This window comes from Strix uralensis, chromosome 4, assembly GCF_047716275.1.
Source record: "Strix uralensis isolate ZFMK-TIS-50842 chromosome 4, bStrUra1, whole genome shotgun sequence".
Lineage (NCBI taxonomy): Eukaryota > Metazoa > Chordata > Aves > Strigiformes > Strigidae > Strix > Strix uralensis.
Window position 1 is genome coordinate 77,970,795 of NC_133975.1, and position 22,934 is coordinate 77,993,728.

The 22,934-nt window shown below is 43.8% G+C and overlaps 1 protein-coding gene across 10 annotated transcripts in view; it reads right to left on the reverse strand.

The window, feature by feature from the left end:
- Positions 1-1,258: 1,258 nt before the first annotated feature.
- ELF2 (E74 like ETS transcription factor 2) overlaps positions 1,259-22,934 on the reverse strand; it is a 38,893-nt gene continuing 17,217 nt past the window's right edge. For 3 of the 10 annotated variants that reach the window (XM_074867322.1, XM_074867332.1, XM_074867323.1), the window contains 6 exons: positions 11,787-11,900; positions 10,656-10,829; positions 8,592-8,678; positions 4,147-4,339; positions 3,397-3,750; positions 1,259-2,979 (listed from right to left, as the gene is read on the reverse strand). In XM_074867322.1, coding sequence (XP_074723423.1) covers positions 2,352-2,979; positions 3,397-3,750; positions 4,147-4,339; positions 8,592-8,678; positions 10,656-10,829; positions 11,787-11,900 — 1,550 coding nt within the window. In that variant the 3' untranslated portion in view covers positions 1,259-2,351. Of the gene's footprint in view, positions 2,980-3,396; positions 3,751-4,146; positions 4,340-8,591; positions 8,679-10,655; positions 10,830-11,786; positions 11,901-12,692; positions 12,843-19,015; positions 19,169-21,057; positions 21,078-21,227; positions 21,869-22,934 lie in introns of those variants that run through there. The other 7 variants (XM_074867329.1, XM_074867330.1, XM_074867327.1 and 4 more) reach the window with 7 other exon arrangements.

The following is a 22,934-nucleotide window of genomic DNA, read 5'->3' on the forward strand; positions in this document are numbered from 1 at the left end:
TCTTACCAGTCGAAGGGAAGAATGGGACTTACTGCTAGGACTCTACAGGCAACTCATTTTTCAGTATTAAAAGTTAAAGGGAAAAAATAAACTCTGGTCTAAGTATTTAATTCTGGTCTCCTTTATCATTACTGAAGACCTCAGTTCCAGATTTTCATTAAAATTGCTCCTCTGGGCATGAAGTACTTAGATGGTCATTTAGACTTAAACTATTTTGGGATTATCCGACTTCCTACTCTGAAGACTTCCCAGGGCATCTCACTGGGAACTGGGGGTGCCACTGGGCACCTGGCTACCCACAAGCTGATGTGCTGCTTCTCTAGTAACTGTGGTAGTGCCAGTGTGGTCCCCACAAAAACAGCGTGAGCTACCCTGCAACTATTTTAAGCCAAACTCTTGCACATGGACTGCAACTACAGAGCAATTTGTGTACTGTGTGTTCTCACCCAAGCTTTACCCTGTAGCAATGTATCGTGATACCTGTAACTTCAGTGCAATTATAAATGGAAAACATTTAGATACTTAATTCAGAAAACACACATCTGCCTGAAGTCATGCATTTGTGCTGAAGCCAAAATATTAACAGTTGGAAATGTCAATGGCAACAACATCAAAAGGACCAGCAGTATACCTTAGTATTTCTCTTTTTTCACAATTTCTACCTGCAGGTACTTTCAGCTTGCTTCTATGAGATCATCAGAGAGATTAGTACACTGGAGTAGCCAAATCTGCTCATTTCTACCTTTCCTTTGCAGTGCAGCCTTAGGAAATGAAGGTGTAGCTGGAGCAGCAATTCAGTAGTTCACAGAGCTCTAAAAGTTATTGACTCTCAGAGTCATTTAAGCAATCCCGGTCTTCTTTGCATTAGAACAATTGGGAGCACGTACAACGTTACCACCCGTCAGCTGGAGGGCAGTAACTTCTTAAGCTACTCAAGTTATTCCACAAGCACTCATGTGATGAGCCACAATGCAAGAACATGGCGTATGCTCACCATCCCGAAAAGGCGTAAGAGAACTAGACCCCTGTCAGAAGTTACCTCACCAACTACCGCAAGCTTCACAGATATTTCAGTGAAAAACATTTCAGTGTACTATGTGAGATAGTTGGTCAGCCATTCGGAGTACCGGAGTAGTTCCAAACTTCCACACTATATCAGCTATCTTAGGCTGAATGCCTGGAAGATTTGAAACAAGCAGAAAAGAAGGTTAATAGGTTTAAAGGAATTAAAAAAAAAAAAAAAGCAGACCAAACACCATTAAATTTTGTTTCTATATTTCAGTAAAACCTACTTGAATACACTTTGAAACAAGAGTACAACAAAATAGAATATACTTCAAATGTTGAATATACAAACTATTATAGTTCATTCTGAACACTGGTACTTCCCTCTTAACTTTAACTAAAAAAAAAATTTACAGGTTTAGAACTACCTGACAAAAGCTCATGCTGGGCGTGACCTTTCAAGTGACAGAGTAGAGCTGAAACTGAAATGTATGCATGGATGTCAAGGCTAAGTGAGAGACACAGGCATGTTACAGCAGGAGGCAGAAAGCCTGCTGCTATTTTGTCCACAATTAAGAAATTTAGACAGACTTTTAACTACCATACAAAATATGTTACATGTAATTCTATAACAATACTGTGCTAGGTACAAGATTTTTAAAAAATTTGTTTTAATAAAAAAGCTTTACACAAACAAGCCATTAGCTTATTTCAAGAAAGATAACTGAAAATCAGTCTAAGGCTTTCATTTTGAATCTGCTTAAGCTGTATGATACAAAAATCCCTCTAAGGTCTCTGTCTTCTTTTAGAAGCTCTTTAATCTTCTCCTTTATTTCACATTCTACAATACCTAATAGCAGGGTTTTTCACATAGCACCAGTTGAGTACTGTGGGCACACAGTAGTAATTGCTGGTATGCATATAAAATGCATCAAATTTGCCATTTGTAACAACGAGACTTTCCTCTCCCCCTGAAAACTAAAACCCAAGGCAAACCTCTCGCACAACTCTCTTTTAGTGTTCCAGGTCTTAGTGTAACTTGGTAATGGGCAACGTAGTGAACTGTTTGGTCCCTTTTCAGTCCCTCTATCTTTCCTTCTCCATAGGTTCAGCTGTTTCCCCACTGGAAGAGGCAGTTTTTGTCAGCATATCAATGTGGTTCAATTCCCACTGAAACACGGGAAAATAAATTTTTTTTCCAGTAAGTCTTCAAAATATGCATGTTTATTAACATTTCAAAACTCTCCTTTTCGACTTGGTGATCGCATCCACTTCCCTCCCCCAATTATGTCAGTATATTCAAAACCGTAACAGGCTAGAAGTCCATGCTGGAAGCAACCTATTCTTCATTTCTCGCACGTTATGATTCCTTCTGTTTTCACTGTTACAGGAAGGGCAATAGCTGAGGGCGTGCTAACTACTACTACGTGGGTCACAGTCTTGCTTCCATCTGCCGGCTTCTCTTCTTTTACCAGCTGCAGTGTTTTCACTTCACGTTCCTGTTTTAAAGCCGCTGTGTCTGATTTAACTTCCGGACTTTTTATAACTGCGCTAATCACCCTGGGAGGAGTCTGGCCAGACGCCTGCTGAGCAGGCACCGATAGTCTCATTACTGGTGTCCCATGAGCTATAGACACAGGGGTTAGTGCTCTAACAGCCAACGGGGTTCCCACAATGTTAATACTTCCTGACCCCGACAGGCCCGTTTTTGTTTGTAACTGACACTGCGTAAGTTGCGTGGCAGGGATCGTAATGATTTTGGCAGGCTGCATTGTGATTTTGTCTCCGTTTTCAGCAGAGGTTGGCATCACAGTAGGGATTGTCTGGATTACTACCTTTGGAGTTGTTGCTGTTGTCGGACTTGTGTTGGTTATTAACGGCGACCCTGCATTTACTGACTGCACTGCCACGGTGGAGATTTTCTGTCCCAGAGAGGTCATTACAACAGGCACTTGCATTGCCACACGTACAGTCCTGCAAAATGAAGAAAGATGTGTGTGTTTAAGCCAGAACACAGGGCACCATTAGAGCTGACAACAGGGATAGACAAACATTTATCGATTTTTAATTGGTTCTTCAAAAAACAAACAAAACACACCCAAACCTTTTGCACAACTAGCAATGGGACTTTGGAAATTCAGCAGCATTCATCTCTCTTTTTTCCCCTTCCCTCTCCCTACATAATTTTAAAATGCATGCGAGGGCAAGCCTATTGACAGTTGGCTCTGATCTCATAAACTAGACTTCGATAGTATTCTGTCATGTTACACTGCTGCTAGCAAATCAGAAACTATTTCCAACATTTAAAACATAAAACTAAAAAGACAGCTTCCTAACCAAAAAATTGCTTGTCATTAGCAGATGGCAAGCCCAAGCCCCATAAATACAAACCTGGGAGCTGTCGTTGCTGGGACAGTAGTAGTGGTAGTTGAGGGACGAGATGATGATGTATCATGCACTGGTGAGGCAATATTCACAACTCTGGTGACTGCTTTTTCTGTTCTGGTACAGCTTAACTGAGAGGAATTTTTTCCTCCGCGTGCAGAGGTTGCTGCTTTTAAAAGGTTTTCTGCAGATAAAGACACTCTTTCCAATGACTTTTCATCTGTAGGCATTGACAAATCTTCACTGCAGGACTCGCTTTTGTCATCATCTATGACAACTATATTTTTTGGCATTTCCTTAAACTGATATACAAGCCTCTGTCCCTCAACTTTTGCAAGGATTCCTCTTTGATAGTAATACCTGCAAAAAAAGTACAATTAAGTAGTAACCAACATAGTGACAGATTTTAAAGAAAACCTCATTCTACACTAACCAGAAAATCTGAAGTAACCACAGTAAAACCTGCAGTGTGAGAAGGTATGGAAGCAAGCTGGCAGAGCATACTGGCAAAGTATCTGAAGGATCTAGCTGAAAAAAAAAAAATCTGACCTTTTAAATACATACTTCAGGAATTAAATTTCAGTTTAACCGGTAACACAAATAGCAACAGGAACTGCAAGACTGATGCTTTTTAAACAGCTAAGTCAGCAAGAGGACAAAGCTTTTAAGATTTCAGAACTGTTCTATTTCTATAGGCAAAATTAAGAATCATAGTTAAAATTATAGTAGATAACTTAAGGATATAAGAGGTTTTACCTCAGAGCTCTTCCCATAGTCTCATAGTTCATGTCAGGTTTGTTTTTGTGTTTTCCCCATAGCTTGGAGACAGCTTTCGAGTCCACAAGTTTAAAGATCCCCTTCTCTCGCTGAGTCCATTTAATATATCGAGGACAAGTATTTTTGTCCTGGAGAAGGTCCAGAAGAAACTCCCATAAGTACGTTGTATTTCCTGTAACCAGAAAGCATTTAAATATTAGAAACCCACTTTCAAAGACAACAGAAAGTTCTCCATATATAGGTAACTCTGAATGACCTGCATTACAAGCAAATGTTACACAGAGGATGGTATGTAATGTAACATGTACGTATTCATTAGTTCTATAACGTTTAGTAAAGCTTCCATAAATATTTACATTCTGAAAAGAGCTAATCCAAGTGATCTGCTATATAGCACAGGAGCCTGTTCAATCCAGCACCCATTCTCAGTTCTTGGAAGGAGGTGTGGGAGGGTGTTCCAAATCACTACAACCTACATCTGTTCAGCAGAGGCAGGACGAGAGCTCAGGATTTTCTTCTCGTATTTGCTTACACGGGGAATGGAAATACCAGTTCATTTTATGATACACCGTAGGATATAAGTAAGTCATTTTTAAAAGGCATAGAACCTTCAACAACAAACCATCTCAGCTGTGGTTAAGTCTGTAACACAACCTCCTGTCCAGGATCTGGGGTGCCCACACCGACTGGTGACAGCCCCGTGTTCTGACCCTTCCCAAACACATGCTGCAGAGTGACCAAAGTCCTTCTAGCTGCAAAACCAGTCCAATTTCTTGCTACAAGTATTCATATGGCAAAAATCCCACATATCTTTCTGTAATTAGGGGGATACAGAATAAAGTCAGTCTACAGAAGAAAAATTTGATGTAATTCTCAGGTATTCAAGAGGTGTAGCATTTCCACTGGAAGAGCCCCAAAATGGGGTTTATGACAGTGACTGTCAGGATAGCATAAAACATAACATGGGGGTTCTCTGCATCTAGGAAAAGGGGAAGAAGAGCAGAAGAAAAAAAGCAGATCACATTCCAATTTGTACAGCTGGAGAAGGGTCCTCAAGTTATCTGAGAAGGGAGAACTAAGACAGAGCTACAAGAATAATAACCTTAGAACATTAATCCAAATTCTTCACTTGATCAGGCTTCCAGGGGGTGATGTGAGCCAAATAAAACTATTAAAATTTTTTTTTGGCAAAAAAAGTTTATTAATTCCTGAGATTTAGAGGCCTAGCACAGCACTTTGTTATGCCATGCTGAAGGCAATTAAAATACATTAAGGCACGCTGAAGACCACTGTTGCAACTCCAAGAAGTTAGCTATCTTTCAAAAACCTCAAAGGGTAAAAAAATGTGTAGTTTCCATCTTCTGGAATACCACCTCATCATCAGAGAATAAATGTATTTTACCACATGCTCCAATAAACAGCAAGTACTGACTCAATAGGTACCAAAATCCAGCTTCCACTGGATTTCAGAGACATCTATATGAGGACCTATATGAGGAAAGAGTCAGCAAGAGAACTCAGGAATCCTGAAATCATCCTAGATTTTAGGGAATTAATCATTTTTTTTTCCTTAGCTCTGGAGAAATAGAATTTCTGGGTCCACCGCCAAATGCTGCATATCTGCAACAGAGTTTTTGCAAAAATGTAAGTGGGCTTCAGTATTAGCAAGTAAACAGAAGCTTCAAGAGAAGTCATCCCTGAAAACACCTAATTTTTCTGCAGGAACAGTGCTGCTGGCTCAGCAGTTTCCTTCTTTGCCCTCATACTCTCTATTGACCTAAATAACAATTTTTTTCCACAGGAGGAGTATGCAATGCCTATACTACTCAGAAGTCATCTACTATTGCCAGTAAGACCCAGTGATACTTGAGGTGGGTCACTGTGTTCGCTATAGCTGCTATGCATTTAACACAAAAAGCTTATTACAGAAATGTTTAACACAATCTGGAACCATTTTTAAATCCTTTCTCCTTAGAACCAGACTTTCCTAATACTATGAATCCAAGCTTACAGACTCCCAAGGAAGAGAAAGACATGGCTGGAAAATGTATTACCTGAACAGGTTTACATTCGTGCCGCTCTTCAGCATCTGTAAGCCCAGCCTGGTAGACAAACATGTCCCAGCACCTTGCTAGGAAGACAGGAGCCTTATTTAATAGCACAAAGCTCATCTCCACCCCTCAAAGGTCTCACGCTAACCAGTACTGTAAGTGGCCACTGAGCCAGACATTATTATTACTTATCTTAACTTCAACACAGAGTAAATTTTGCACAATGAAAGAAATTTTTGTGGCCAGCTGATTATCACAGTTGCCAGCTGCTTATCACAGCTGCCAGCTGCTTAAGAATGTTGGCTGTCATCTCAAAATAGAATGATTAATGGCCACAGAGTATGTGAATGATACAAGGCATTGTGTGTATCAATGAACTGTCACATTGCTACCAGCATCTATGTGGAGAGGCTCAAAGCCAGTTTTGCTCCCTCCAACTGTCTGCACTTTAAAAAAAAGTATTTATGCAAATGAAAAAGAAAATATGGAAAGAGAAACCATGCCTGAACTGCCAATCCACTACATGAGGGCAAAAAAATACTATCTCACTTAAGAAAAAAATATTAAGAAATCTCCAGTTCCTCCTGTATAACAAATCGAAGGGCACGATTAAATCAGATTTACAGCTGCTTCACTTTGCATCAGAAAGTGTCAGGAAGGCACAAAGGAAGGAGTACCTACATGCACAACAAGCAATCGATCCCCTTTCCCAATGTGCACAACCAGCTGTCCTCCTCCTCCATGACTTAACTCTATTGACAGTACTGAGCTCTAGGAATAATTCCCAGTTTCAAAAACACACTGCATGTAAAATAGCCTATATTTGCAAGTCATTTTTTAAAATAAGTAACAAAAAAATAAATCCAGTAACAAAATATTTTGCAGGACATCAAGTTAGCCTATATTAAGGAAAAAAAGTATTTTATGCCAGTTGTAGTGTAAAATATGGAATGAGCTACCTCGTGAAAACGGCAGACATAAGTAGATCATAATAAGGGTCCACAGAATAAAAAAAAAAAACACCAAACAACTAAACCCACCACCACCAAAGCAGTACCATCTCCAACTTCATAAAACAAACGGCTATAGAGTGAAATCACCAGTACAGACGAAAACTAGATGAGACAGAAATACAGGCATACAGGCCTCCTTTCTCAAAGTTATTTGTACAGCAAACTAGGAACTGGGACACTTTACGAGTACTGTTCAGATAATGGAAAGCTGTAATAGTGAAATCAGAATCAGAAAGCAAGCTAAGAAGGCTTTAAGAATACTCAAAAAAAATAGAATTAAACAAGATGTACTTTTAAGTGCAGCAGATGCAAAATCTGTGATCTTCGCTGAGGTCCACTGCTACAGCCAAATCCACAGACAGCAGCAGTGGCCACTGCAGGGAAGTTTAATTACTGTTTGTGGTGGCTTTCATGAGCTAACATCTGCACAACATCAGTCCCATTCTTCCTTGCCCTACTGACAAATGTGACAACTCAGGAGCTGCGCCCAGATAAGGAATTATGTAAACAGCTGAGATCTTGCTTTTAAACAAATCCCAGAAGAATAGCAGAGCTGACCACCGCACGCTCTTTCAGCTAGTACGCTGCCACTGCAAGTCACTAAACTTTGTTTCTCCTAGCCACAGCAACATCTCCAAACAACTCTCAGTGCAGTAAGTGGGGAAGAGAACCACATCTTTCACCTATAACCAGGGGAAGAGCTGATACACTGCACACCAACTGAAAGGTAACCTGTGAGCAAATGCCCTAGTCTGTCTCCCTGGCGAGTGATTAGCAGGGGCTTGGAGTCCAAGAAAGGGCCCGCTGTTGATCAGGAGAAACATTAGGGAAGTATGACTCTCCTATAGAAAATCCTCACTCAACCAGTAAAGAAACACATCATCCTTTTGTTTTTCCCCTTCAGCCAAACTGAATCTATTGGTCAAGCAACATATTCTCACTGAAGTTAGTGATTCAACTAAGAAAACATATTTTCAACCATCACCATTACAAATGCCCATAAGCCACTTCTACTTGGGAACAAGCCTTTCAGCAGTAGCTGAACAAACTATGTGTCTAGCAGTAAGTTAAAATACAACACAAAAGACAGCACGAGTCAATAAACACAAAACAAAGCAAATGAAAAATCAGGAAGCCTATTAACTGCAGAGTGTATTTACAGGGCACTTCTAGAGCAGTTCCACACATCCTTGTGCTAGATTTTGTACACACAAATTTGAAGACATCAAATAAAATTAAAACTTTAATGAAGTCAGTACAAACTCGTCCAAACTTCTAAAGATCTGTATATTTCCTGTGACAGTAATACAATACACATACACTGCATCATTTTAAAGACTCGATAAATGGGAAAATATACCTTTGCCTTCTCTAGGTTTCTTCTTTATACCTAGATCTGGAGAGCCATCAGATACAGCCGATTGCTGGGTTTTTGGTTTACGGCCAGCTGCACATAAAACATGGGGGAGTAAAAAAGTATTAATCATATGCAGAATAAAAGTATTTTACAGTTTGTCTTTGCTGAAAGAAGCAGGTCATGCATTTTTTTCCCCCTACCATTTCCTTGCTACAGGTATGGATAAATTTAAATTCTTAGATTACTACTACTGTACATCCAGTTTAAGTCATCACTCGGTTGCTTATTTCATAGGCAGATGTAACTCAGACAAGGTAATGGCAGGTGAGGTAAGCACCAAATGTATAGAGCAAAACTTCAGTTTCTTTGCATTCTTTCAGTCCAGTGTCCGTTTTACTCTGAAATGTATTAATTCTTCTGCTTTCTTTTTGGCATTCTAGTTGGGGTGTTGATCAAAGCATCAGTTTGCCTAAGGAATTTTACTACCGACATCGTAAACATTCGTTTCCACCTTGCACCTGGCTGCTGAAAGCGACAGAGAAAAGCTTCCACTCCGCGGGCGAGCGGTGCCGCATGGGACTCGGGTACGGCAGAGTGTTGAGGCGGCTGCAGAAGGGACCTGCAGCCTCAGCGATGCAGGACAGGGGCTGCCCTGCCCCGGCTCGCCGCGGGCTGGCAGGGCTCCCACGCGCCACCTCCTACCCTCCGCCTGCCCCTGCCAAGAGGCTCAGAGCTGCCCACCTTCCTGTGCCAGGGAAATCCTCTCCCAGCAAGACCTGCGGCTTCTTCATCCTTTCACACTTCACTGACCTTTTTATTCAAGGTAAACAGGCCCAAGCAGGGAAGAGGATCATACCCCACGGCAGCAGGCTGTAAACAGCCCATGCTTCTGCCTTCAGTTAGAGGCCAGCAGCAACGATTAACTCTCCTACCTCAGGCACAAGAGTATCAATTTTTGCTGATGAGCAATGTTGTTCATTAAACACTGAATTTCAAAAGGCATTAATTATGAAGACCAAAATTACGGCTCTGTAACTATGGCTGAGGGACCTTACACACTTAAGAGCAAGGATCTGGACTCTGTAATAGGAAAAAAATATTTACAAAGTAACCTTCGTAAAAATTTCAGAACTTCCTGAGCACAGCCCTGTAACGCAATCTGCCCAGTAATGACCATTCAAACAGACAGTGGAATAGCATGAAATAGTTTAAATCCAGTGTATGACTACAGCTATGGAAAAGCTTTAACTGTAATTTTCTTGCTTGTGCAATCTACAGTAGTTACAGTTATCTGTTATATGTGTTTTTATTAAACCTAAAACTCACAGATCTTAGATTTGTATCACTTTGTCACTACATTGCATTTTTTTCCCCTCTAAATTACAAGTGAATATTCCATCTTAGTACGTCTGGAAGTTCTAATAAAACAACATTCCTATGGTTAGATGAGTTGTAGTGATACGTATAAGAAAACCGCTAGACCAGAGAGAAACCTCTCCAGGTGCTACCCTTCCATTTGGTAGCTGAATGCTTAGGACTGAAACACTGTTCTGAATAGCTTCTCCTCCAAGAAACGCCAATCAGAAAAATAAGATACTTCTCTCACGAGGAAGATCTTGTACTGATTTTGTAAACTGATTTATGGTTTTGTAAGTCAGTATTTACCCTGACGTTTCACCAGAAGAACCCTGAGACTACCTGCTTTCCAAATATATCAATATTTCAGGCACCAATGGTTACCCACGCAAGTCCTCTTTGAATCTTTCTCTACCGTTTCTCCACTTCATAAACTGTGCTTAAAAAACACAACAACAGAGACATAATTTTCCTTTATGGCTTGGCAAAGCCCATTCTCTTGCTACTTTTTTTTCTCTTGCTACTTTTTTTCTTTTTTGTTGTTGCGGACTCATTTTCTAAGAACTCACAGTTCAGACTCCAATAAGACTGATTACACGAGCAGACAAATCAGCTCATCTAACCTATGTCCACAAGTACCACCTACACCACTTGCGGCAGTGCACATCAGAAATAAATTCTGAGATTGCTCCTGCAAAGGGCCATACACACCTTTTTTCTTTTTCATTGGTTCATGGATATCAGGGGAAGTTGGAACAGGAGATGCATCCATTGGTTCAGATTCCTCTGTTGACACCTCCACCACAGTTTCTGTGATCACATCAGGTCTCATGGCCGCATGGATAAATTCTGGGGTTGACACACAAGGAGGGACAAAAAATTCCACTATGAGGGAAGGTTAAAAAAAAAAAAAAAGAGTATCTGATGAAGTTTCTACCTGATTATTTTAACATGTGCATCTTACATAAAATTATTTTAAACAAAGCATATGCAATAGTATAGCAAGATTCTGCTCCAACAACCTGTCACCTAGAAAATCAATCCAATTCCCAAAAACATCGACGCTTGCTAGTATTGTTAGGCACAAGACAAATTGTCACACCAATATTCCTTAAAACTAAACTCAACGTTAAATGAAACAAATTAGAGCTTAATCTTTTATCCTTTTCTCCATTTCCTATTTGGTTGCTTTGGGTTTCAGTTTTGACCATTATTTCATCCAACATATATAAATAACTTGCTGTTCCTTCTGAAGTTACAAGTAATCATCAAGTTCTGGGTTTTTTTAAACTGGTAACACTTTGCAACACAGTGTATTCAGATAAACAGGTAAAAACACTTTTCCCTTAAAATAACTCTTTATTTCAGCAATTTAAAATGTCAAATTCACAGAACCACAGAATGGTTGAGGTTAGAAGTGACCTCTGGAGGGCATCTCGTCCAACCCCTCTGCTCAAGCAGGGCCACCTAGAACCAGCTGCCCAGGACCGTGTCCAGACAGCTTTTGAGTATCTCGCAGGAAGGAGATGCTCCCTCTCCGGGCAACCTGTGCCTGTGCTCATCACCCGCACAGTGAAAAAGTGTTTCCTGATGTTCAGATGGAAAAATTCATTTTAAATGTGTAGCTATTCAAGGATCTCTACCCAACAACCTCTCTCAGACATATAAGTATGCTTTTTACAGGGTGGAGAAGACCATGTAAAAGATCAGTAGTTTTGAAATAAGCAAGCAAATGTTTTAAACAGCATACAGTCTCCACAGGAGCAGGTTTCCCAATTTGCTCGTTTTACTAATTAGCGGAAGGAGAAATGGCTCATGGAGCAGAAACTGTGGCCAACATACCAGGACTCCTGGCATCTCTCAGGCAGGTAGGAGACTCCATATGAAGCAAGGCCTCTGCAGCTTCAATTGTCTTATCCGTGCAGTGTACATTACTTCCATGAACCGATGCTTCCACTATAGAAGGACAGAAAAAATAAATGAGATTACTTACAGAAGTCCACATGTATCACTGTACAATTGCACTACTCAATCTTAAACATGAAAACTCCCAAATTGTTAAGTGTCTTCGCACATTTTACACCTTGCTGTCAACAGAAATGTTTAGGGAAGACACAAGGAAAGCAGAACCAACACTGTCACTTCTTAGATTAGATTTCTGATTCACAACCAAGCTCCTCATTTCTATGAAGAAGTTCAAGAGTTTACATAAGCAGACTTCTGAGATTTGTCTTCTGTCTTCAAGTTAACCAGAACAAACCAGATTGTAATGAGGATGGCTACAAACTAACACAGCAGAGCAGGGAAGCTGTACCATCCCCAACTATTATCCCATTAAAATCTAAAGGTCACCTCTCTTCAGATTTTCAGTCTGTTTGGATAAATATATACATATACACAAATACAAAATTAGTCTGCAAAACAGATATATCCAGTTTCCTTTTCTGACATTAAAAATACCTGTGAGTTGGGTTTAGCAGGCTTAGTTGTTAAAAAACAAAACACAAAACATGAACAGTGTGCAGGGTTGTGGTGTTTTTTAAGCAATAACTAAGGGAAGAAGGAAAAAATATCTCTCTTTTTCAAGTTCTGAAAGTTTATGAAAACTAAGTAATTAATCAAAAATAAAGTAACTTCAGGAGAGCACATTTAAGTTTGATACAGCGCAGATCACAGCAACCTGAACACAGCAGCAACCCCCAAAAAACCCCCCCAACTTATCAATTAAAACTACATCCTATTCCTCACCCTTGCAAAGGTTTTTAAAAGCGGGGACTGCAGAAACACCTGTTGCCCATCACTGGCGCTCTGGGGAAGGTACGCCGGCTCCCTCCAGTCGCTCTTCCCATTTATGGCCATCTGCTCAGAGCCGACCGCTCCAGCCAGGCAGCCGGCAGCCCAGGAAATCTATCTTTAGCGTAAGCAGGGTCACCTCTCTCCAGCGTCAGAGAGCTAAAGAGGATTCGGTAATAATTCTCTACAAGAACTTCAAGGCACTTATCCTGCTGCTGAGAATGTCTAAAAAACCTGAGGTTCGTTTAGTGAAAAGCAGGGAAAATACAGCTAGCGTTGCTTCCGACTGAAGGAAACGCTAGGTACAAACATTCAGTGGGCACACATGGGGGAAAAAAACCTTCCAGCATATTGCAGTTTATGTAAACGCAAGGATTAAAAACTTGAAAAAACCCACTAGCCAGCAGACTGCAGATATAAACCAGAAGCTGGAAGTGAACGAAGTCTGGAAGATGCACAAATGCAAAATTCTGGGCAACCGAAACGTCTCGCAGAACCAGCCCGGCTGCCCACCCACTGGCTGGCTGCTGGGATTCCCACCACAGTCCTCTGCTGGGATGCTATTTAGGGGGCTTTATCTTTTGGAATAGTAGATGCCTGATAAAGCTGACATTCCACCACCAGGCTGGGAACAAGAAAAACCTATCTAAGAACACGGGAAAATCACCCTGAAGGAAAGGGTCTCTATCACATGCTCTGCCCCTTGGACATTCAGTGGCAATCAGGAAGACCTTTGCCCAGCGAGCCCTTTCCTCAGCTGCAGGTTCTGGGTGGAGCTGCTGTTTCTTTCCCAAGCAGTTTGGGGGTGTCCTGAGTCGCAGGCTGAACATCTGCACTAAAACTGAGTTGCCCTGCAGCAAACCCTCTACCTAAACATTTTTCTTTCTAAAAAGAAGCTTCAGTTGCACAGAAATTGATGACTAAGTTTCCCCTCACCTACCAGATAAAATTTTCTACTGATCATCAGAATACAGGAACGATACTCAGATACTCATTATAAATGTATCAATTCTACACCAATACTGAAATTGCAAAGTCCAAATCAGCATTTAAAATATTACTATTCTGAAGTATGAAAAAAGATTGAAAGCCAGTCAAGCAAAGCTTTTCCACCTACCACTCTGCCTCCCCCACAGCAGAGCTGTACAATTTTCATTCCTGTTTCTGCTGGTTACCATTTCTGGGACAACTAGTTAGCTTGCCTCTGTGCAGACATCAGGTTCACTGTATCAAGGACTTCTATAAAGAAACTCACTTGCCAAATTTCAACTGGAAGAGTACTGAATTAGCCTATTGAATTCATCTACTCCTAAATGCTTAAAAGCATACAAAATTTTCCTACTTTTGTATCCAAAGTATTTCCTGTAAGGAACAGTTTAGATGCAGCACCAGAAGTAAGAGGTACTTAGCACAGAGCAGGAACAAGGCAAAAAAGATAGCTGAAAGCCATCTTTGTACTCTTCCAGTATCTTGGCATCCTGCTGAGGGGCTAGAGGGAGGGAAGGGAGACCCAGGGAGACCCACCACCCCATTAGGGACTAAGGCTGCAATACTCTAACAGCCCAGCAGAGGAGCCACCCAAGCTCTGCCTAAAGTAACCCTTCTATTTCCAATAAAAATAGCACTATCTACCCTCAAAAGCCTCTTGACATTTGAAAATACAAACTTCACAAATGTTTTTCCAACATGAGTTACTTAAGACTCCACTAAAATTGCCACCTAAAAACATCAAGCAAAAAATAGTAACACTTCTGGCTTTGGCTGGAACAACACACATGCCGTCTGTCTATCATGACAGTTAACAAACTAACCAACACTGCCAAAAAGATGTCTATTAAAATACTTACTAAAATGAGTGCTATTACCAAGTTTGAAGTCTTCTCAGCTAGCTACTGAGCGAGTCCATGGTTTTAGCCTCCAAAGCATTTGTCTACCCAGTGAGCATGAGGAGTTTTCAGCTGTGCTCAGGCAACGTTATCGAGCCAACACATTTGGAAGAGAAAAGTGGAAATTTGTATCTCAACACAAAACTTATATAAAATGTCTTTTTGCCACGCTAGAAAATGTCTAATAGAAGACAGCAAGTCAGAGTGCTCAGTCAGGAGGCAATATACTGATGAAAAATACAGCTAGAAAAGATATCCCAAAAGATGAAGTGGGGGAACAGGTTGTCGCAGAGAAGGGACAGAGCAAGGAAAAACCAGGCGGCTGTTCTTTGGGATGACTAGATCAAGTGCCATCAACTAAACTACGCTTGTATCACAACACTTGGTAGCACTTCTCACAATAAAGACGGGGGGGGGGGGGGGGGGGCGGGGAGCAAATCAAAGGGATTCTGCAATAAAAAAAAGCCAACTTCAATCAAAAGCCATCACCACAGAAAATCACTGGCAGTTATCTACTACACAGTACTCGTATAGCTTGTGCCATACAAACATATATTGTCACAGCAACCTTAACCTTCTCTCGGTACATCCAAGGTTGTGGTGCACAAGTGCAGTATCACCGCGGACAGAAAAATTTCTAACCAAAGAATGACGTGTATGACTTGTTTCTTTAAAAATGCCTGATTCACAAATTCTCTATTATATTTATACTATCAATCAAGGTACCACTGTGCACATACACTTCCAAAGCTAAAATCAAGTACTGCTTGAGTAAATAAATCGTAACTCTGTTACCTTATATACTCATTTTGGGAAGAATATCACTTGCCCAAATGAAACAAAGTCATTTACATGGATGGAAATAAATTTTCCAGACTTTGGTGACTGAGTAACATGAGAATTGCTGCTTACCAATCTAGAACACATCAGAGCTAATGCCACCACTTATCTTTCATTCTTTTAAGCCAAATCTCATCTTACTGCTTTTATGAAGAAATCTGATTCCTTGGCACTTTTATTTCAAAATAGTTCATTAAAAAGGTTTCTGGTCTGTTTTCAGGAAAAAAAAAAATCCTCTTAGAAAATAACAGTAAACAGTTAACTAGGCTAGTTGACGTCTATCTTCACTGTTGACCTAATGTCTTCTAGCTCCACTTTCTAAACAAGTAGCATGTACAGTAGATTATTCAAGGCTCTCAACAGCTGTTACAAAATACCAACCTTGATAATTAAGTCTGACAGGGCTGTACTTTAGCTTTACAGAAGAGAATACTGGCAGCATATCCATTTCATTACAATGACCCCAGTTTTAACATAAAACAAGAGTAACAAAATGAATTAAAGCAAGTGATCAGAGAAAAAAAAGTACTGAAGTTTTCAAAAAGGTACTTTTTGAAACTGCACTAGAGCCCCCCCCCCTTTTTATCTGAAGAGCTATCAATGTCTGCATTTACAAGGTCAACACTTAACTGTAGCACCTGATTTACAATAGCTTATCCTTTAATACTATCAGGCAACCAGAGCAATACTTTAATGAAGAATTCACAATTCCAAGCATGGAACTCAGTCAAGAGTGACTACATATATGCTAACAGACCTCATTAAAGTTTACTGGTGTTCACATGCTTGTTTTATCTCAGCATTTAAAAGACCACAGTAAACAGCAGTGGAAGGTAGTAACAGTGCTTAAGTCACATTTTAATTAAAAACAGTTGAATTGCCTGTATAGGTAATACCCAGAAATCTTTCTGCATGCTACACTTGACTGGAAAAGAAAGCATTTTCAGTTTACTGCTTGTTTTATGGCAGACATTTGTTAAAAAACAATTCCAAGAACAATTCCTGGGTTTTTTTAGTATTTCCCTAAGCCTGGCTCTGTTTGTTCAAAGGACTTTCAGCTGCACACAATTTAAGGATGATGCATAACCCACTGCATACCTGCGATCCATAATGAAGACAAGTGCAATCACCTCAAAACACTTGTTTCCCTGTGAGCCGTATGTTATCAGCCCAATATTGAGAGAAATATTAGCCACAAAGCCAAAACATATCTTTGTAAAGTCATTTAGGAGTTGCTCTTACAACCAGCAATTAAGATAAGCTAAAGCAGTAATGATTTTGGTCCAGCTTTCTCCCCATGGTTATCAGACACTCTGATGTTTTTTGTCAACACTGAGGCCAGCAGCCACAGGAAAAGGCAAGGCATAATTAATATAATCCCTTAGGATAAAGGATTCCTCTCTTAAATCCACGTGATACCATCTACGTACATAAATAAGTAAACAGATATGGTATCCTGACAGTATGATGATGGGAATACTAGACGTGCATGGATATCTGTATCCCTCACTGCAATGCAAATATAAAAAAAAAAAAAAAAAGAATTAAGTTGGCTGGGCTAAGGACATCAGCAACAGCAACAGGTCATTTGTTATTTATCTAAGGGTTGGCTCACAAGCAATTTAGGTACAGTGACTTAAGCTGTTGACACAACGATCAGCTACTTAAACGTTCTCTGTTCATCGACAATCAAAAGTAAAAACCAACTAACTTAAATCTCCTGCAGTAGCGAGCCCTGCCAAAATGGGAGATGTGTTCTACTGGCAAAGCGAAGCCATCTTCTCCATCGTACACAGGGGAGTGCCTAAATGCTTATGACATGCTCCGCTTCTGTTCTGCAGCAGAACAGTTCTTCACTGTTTTGTTATGGGGGTTTTTGTGTGTGTCTCTGGGGCTCGTCCCCCCTCAAAAAAAAACCCTGGGTGTTTTTCCACATTAAACAAAATAAACCGTTATGAAGATCAGGCAACTTGCACCCCTTTTTTAAAAGGGTATCTTAATACGTGGGTAAATGACAGAACATTTACCTTTAGCATGTGTTTGTGCTCGTACAAACCTACTGCCATGTCGACGCAGAACCAGCACACTCTTGGTTTGCAGCCAGGCGCTAACCGCACAACTTGTTACCTGTAACGCTGTACGGCTGCATACCGTTTCCAAGGACCACTTTAAAAAGTTGAGCTCCACGTTGTAAAGCAAAAAATAAAAGCACAGCGGGTACAACTTCCGTGCAGAACTGGAGCTTTGACATTGTATTTGTGTTTCTGAGCAGTGTGACCTCACTCGTGTTTTCTCCGGGGCTGTACCGCACTTAAAAATAAAACCCGGGATCACCGGAGCGGCCTGCTGTCAGAAGTGCCAGACTTATCAGAACCGGAAGAGGCCAAACCGGGACAGGTCCCGGGCAGTGTGCTGGGTAAGCGGCTCTTGTCCCGGCAGCGGCCGGGGCTGGGCAGGGGCTTCAGGACCCGACGGTGCGGAGGCGCAGGACCAGGAGGTGCGCGGCACCCGCACGGCCGGCGGCAGCGAACGGCACTGCCGCGGCCTCACACCTCCTCCCGCCGGTCCGGCGGTGGGGCCGCCTGACAAGCTCCGCTCCGGGGCGCCTTTCCCGCTTGCCCCGGCCGTCCGGGGTGGCGGGCGGGCGGTGGCGGCCACGTGCGGCCCGGCGGCGGCGGCGCCCCCACTTCCGTGTTTACACTCCGCTTCCCTCCAATTCCGTGCGCGCCCCGTCAGCGCCGCGGGGAGCCGCCACTCCGGCGCTCGCCGCGCGCCCATTGGCGGCCGCCGCGCCCCGCCCCGCCCCGCCGCCCTCCGGCCGCCAACGGCGGCGGCCCCCATTGGCGCGCGCGCGGCGGCGGCCGCCACGCCCCTCGCGCTCGGGGGCCCCCCGGGGGAACGCGCCGCTTCCGCTACGCAGCGCGCCTGGGGGAGGGGGCGCCGCCCGCGCCCCCCCCCCGCCCCGCTCCATTCCCCCCCCCCCCCGCCGCACACGTGGGCCGCGGCCCCCGCCCGCGGGCGCCTCCTCCCGCCCCGCCGCCGCAGCCAGCGCAGAGTTTAAAAGGGCACCGGGGAGGGGAGAGGGGGGGGAGGCTCCGGGGCGCGCAGCGCTCGGGGAGGCCGGGCCGCGGCCCTGCGTGCGGTGCGCGGCGGCGCTGGGCCTGCCCGCTCAGACAGCGTGGCGGCGGCGGGAGGAGGGGGGAGCCGGGCCGGACCGGTGGAGGCGGGAGGACAACAGTCTCGCACACTTCCTGGTTCTCGCCCCGGCCGCGCAAATCCCGCAAAACTCCTCCGCCCGCCCCGCCGCTACTTCCGCCGCGCTGGCGGCGGTAACGGGGCCGCCCGCGCTGGGGGCAGGTGCCGCCGCCGCCCGCACGCCGGGCCGGCCGCTACCAAGGTGATCACTTCCTGATTGCCCTCCATTGCTTCCCCGCCCGCCGCCGGAGCGCGGCGTGCGCCGCGACTTCCCTCCCTACCCCCCCGCCTCCACCACCCCCGCAGCGCTCCCCGCTCCCGCCGGCCCGACGCTCCCGCCGGTGCGGCGTGGCTTACCGGCCCGGATGAGGAGGTCGAGCTGGTTCGTGGGCCCCTCATGCAGGGACGTCGCCATGTTTACGCTTGCCGGAGCGGCTTCGCATTGACCGGCGGGCGGGCGCGCGCCCGGGCACGCGCGGGGGCCCGGCGGCGAGGGCGGCGGGGCGCGCTCCGGCGGGGCGGCGCGGGCACCGCCACGGCGCGGCGGCGGCAGCGGGAGCGCTTCCTGCGGGGCGGCGCGGCGCACGCGATCCTTCCGCCGCCGGCCTCAGACAGGAAGTGCCGCGCCGGCACTCGCCGCCGCCGCAGCGCGGGGCCGCCCGCGGGCGGGGGAAGCCGCCGGGGCCCCGGGGCGCAGGTAGGTGGGGGCGCAGGCAGCGCCTCCCCGGCTCCTCGCACGGCGCGGCCCGAGAGGCGACCGGAGCCGCAGGCAGCGGCGGCAGGCGGGGAGGCGCGCAGAGCCCAGCGCTGCCCGTCCCCGAGCGGGGACCGCCGCCTTCCCCGCCATCGCCCAGCTGCCACCGGCCGCCTGCACCTCCGTGCCCCGGTGGCGCTCCCCGAGCACCGATACGGCCCCTCTGAGGGCAGCGTTTCTCTCGGGAACAGCCTGAGGGTCCGCAGCGAGACGAGCATTAACGCGTTTACAAGTTTTCTCCCTGGCAAATTCCCGGGCGACCTACTCGAGTAATATTTTGCCAGAAAACTTCGCTTTCTTAAATGCAATAATCCACCTCGTCTCCTTGACAGTAGGAGGGCTGACTTTAGGAGCCCTTTCCAGATAGCCCGAGGGCCCATCCTTCATCCACTCTAACCTCTGAGCAGATTTGTGGGAGAAAAAAAAAAAAAGTTGCATTGCTTGCTTAATTAAAAAAACCACCACGACCACTTTTTCGGGTTGTGTCCTCTCTCATCAGAAGAACAACCTGCTTTCGTAACACCCCAGCCCTCCCCGCCAGACCCCCAGCGCACTCCAGCCAGACAGAAGCAACAGCCAGGAGAAGGCGTTTGCCAAGCTTTCCGGCTGGGTCTCCGCACTGCTGCTTCTCGGGGTGAAACTTCAGAGCTGCACACAAAGAGGAGCTATGCCGAGAAAAGCAAAGCATGTCCCACGCATGGAGATCCTAAGGGTGTAGGAACTCCTTCTGCCACGCCACGGACACCTGCCAAGACCTGTGTCGTTAAGCCAGTACTGGAAGGATCAAGCACCCAGTTGTTGGCCAAAAGAGACTTCCCTGTACAGGACAGCCTCACAGCTCCCTCAGGCAAAGGCGAGGGCACCAGCCCCATCAATCTGACAACCAGGAATCTCTCTCCCCCTCTCAAATTTTAGTAGTCCTAGGATCTAGATCACAAGCAAGAGTTTAAGAGCGTATTTCCCCAGCACAGAAATCACAGCACAGTACCCAGCATAAATCACCTCCAACTGGTAAATTCAGTACCTCAAATTTTTGACAGATCACACTCCTATTACAACTCTCAAGGCTTTTTGGGAATACAATTTTCTGACCACATTTATATACTCAAAATTCAGGCATTTTGTAGACTTCGCTCATCTATTCCTGGCTGTAAGGAATTCAATTTGTTCATCATCTCATCAGCTAATGAACAAGACCTGCAAGCGAAATCGTTCATTCTCACACTTCAAGCCATGATATCTAAGGGTAGCTCTGTGCTAAAGTTCTGCCAGCTGAGCTCTTTCCAGCCAGAAGCATGGACAAAAAAGGCACTCTCTAGCCGGCTGTGACGGCTAAAAGCTCTCATGCAGATACAGCTTTGCCAACAGCAGAGTGCTCCTGTCAGCTTGTGTTATTCAGAGAGGTGGAATAGCGGCGTTAACAAGAATTCCTTCTGTCAGCATATTCCCACTAGGGGACTCTGCTGTATTCTCCAGCAGAAATTTTTCTAGTGGAGACAAGCCCAAGGACAAGTAAAGGCATTTTAAGTAGGTACACACTTAAATGTGCAATAAAACTTGATAGCCCTTCATTAAAACATCCTCAAATTGAAGTGGAAACCTCATGCAGTGTAGTTTAGCAACACCGAAGATTCAGCTTACATACCGAGTACGAAAATAACCGTGTGCTCACATCACTGTGTCCTGCGTACTGCTGTTTAAAATCATCATTTACCACACTTCTCTTCAGCAGTTCGGTCCGCAGCAATAAAATACAGTTAAAAACAGTTTGTCAGTTTAGATCCAGATCAAAAGGTGCACCGAGACACTAAATACCTTTGAAGATCCAGACCTCTGTCAGCAGGAGTTCACGCTTACATACTTTGGAGAAGATGCATTCATAGTTTGTTGCTTACTGTTTGCTATGTAATTCAGTGAGGATTGTTTACTGATTGCAACTTCCAGTCACAAACTGAAGTGCTTGACTCACATCCAAGTTGTTCCCTCTACCCCCTACGGGTAGAATGAAGTTTTGCCTAAAATATGTGGACTCCTTGAATAAGTGCATTCAAGTAGTCTGCGTGTGTAATTTTTGACAAACACCATGTGTCCAAAATGAATTAAAAAAAGAGTATAAAACATCAAGCTCTGGGTTTAATACCAGTTTTCTAAGCAGCATTTATTTACTACTGTGAGCACAGACTTGGCAGTGTTTGCCAATTCACATGAAATGGACTCCAACAGCTGCACACATTATTCTGATTCTTTGCTCTCTCTGATCATACATAGAGAGTATCACTGGATGCCCAAGGGATTCCAGTCAGTTGAAAAAAGTCCAAGTCCATGCACTTTCAAGATTATAATGTAAGCAACTACAATAAAGCCATGAAGTGATCATTTCGACCTGTGCCCAACTTATTTATACAAGTATAGTATTAAAGCATAACGTTGTCTTTAAAGAGGAATGCGATTTTCCCCCAAAGTTCTGCAGTTCCATCTGTTTAAACTATATGATTTCCAGTATTTTATGCTGAACACTAATTGATTTGTCACACTAATAAAATCTCACTATTTCAGGGAAAAAAGATAGTCAATAGGGAAATAGTAAACATGCACTTAACTTCTAAATCTCTTTTAAAGTCTCCTTTCTAGGCAGAAGGCTAACAAAGAGGGCTACAAAATCTACTCAAGAGAGTAGTGGGTGGCCCAATGAGGCAAGAAATATTTACTGTAATGTAACAGGACCACATAAAATTGCTGATTAACTTACACTTCTCTGGCAAATATATAGAAACAGATCCCTGAACAGCATCATTCCTTGTCAGACAGAAATTTTGTTTGTTTGTGGTTTTTTTACTGTTAAGAGTAGAGAGACTAAGCTTTACTGTAATTTTTTAAATTCAAGACAGCCAGGTAGACCTACATGCTCACTACATGATACATCTACCAACTGCCAGAAAAAAACAAACACTACCAACAACACAAAAAGATAACGTGTTCTAATATCCAGGAGGTAAGTAATTTCAAGACAATAACAAGTAATTGCATTTTTAGCTGACAGCATCTCCATCCCTGGGCATCCCTGAGTCTTTGGCAGATAAGGAACTTTGACAACAGGAACACCCAAGTGAATTGTATCCCCCTGCTTGTATAAACACATAAGTATCAAATCATGCTTTCTTGTTAAGGGATATGGAATTTTCTTCACATTAAAGGAAATAAGCTTCATTTCTTCTTTGCAATATGCACCAGTTAAACTTCATCCTGATTATTTTGAAAAAGTGAAAGACAACTCAAGAGAAGCAGCTGGATGTGATCAGTTGCATGCAAGACAGTGGATGCAGAAATTCAAAATATGAAAAACTGGAAGGTTCCAGCAGATTTGCAGAAGTGGATGGGAGTGGGATCATCCATTATCTTAAGCATTTCCTTGAAAAGTCCTCAAAACTAATACAACATTCAGTGGCTACAGAGGAATCAGTCTCCTCTCCCATAGTCTCCTATGCAAAGTTGTCTTTCCCACAATTCACTGGTAATAGACTA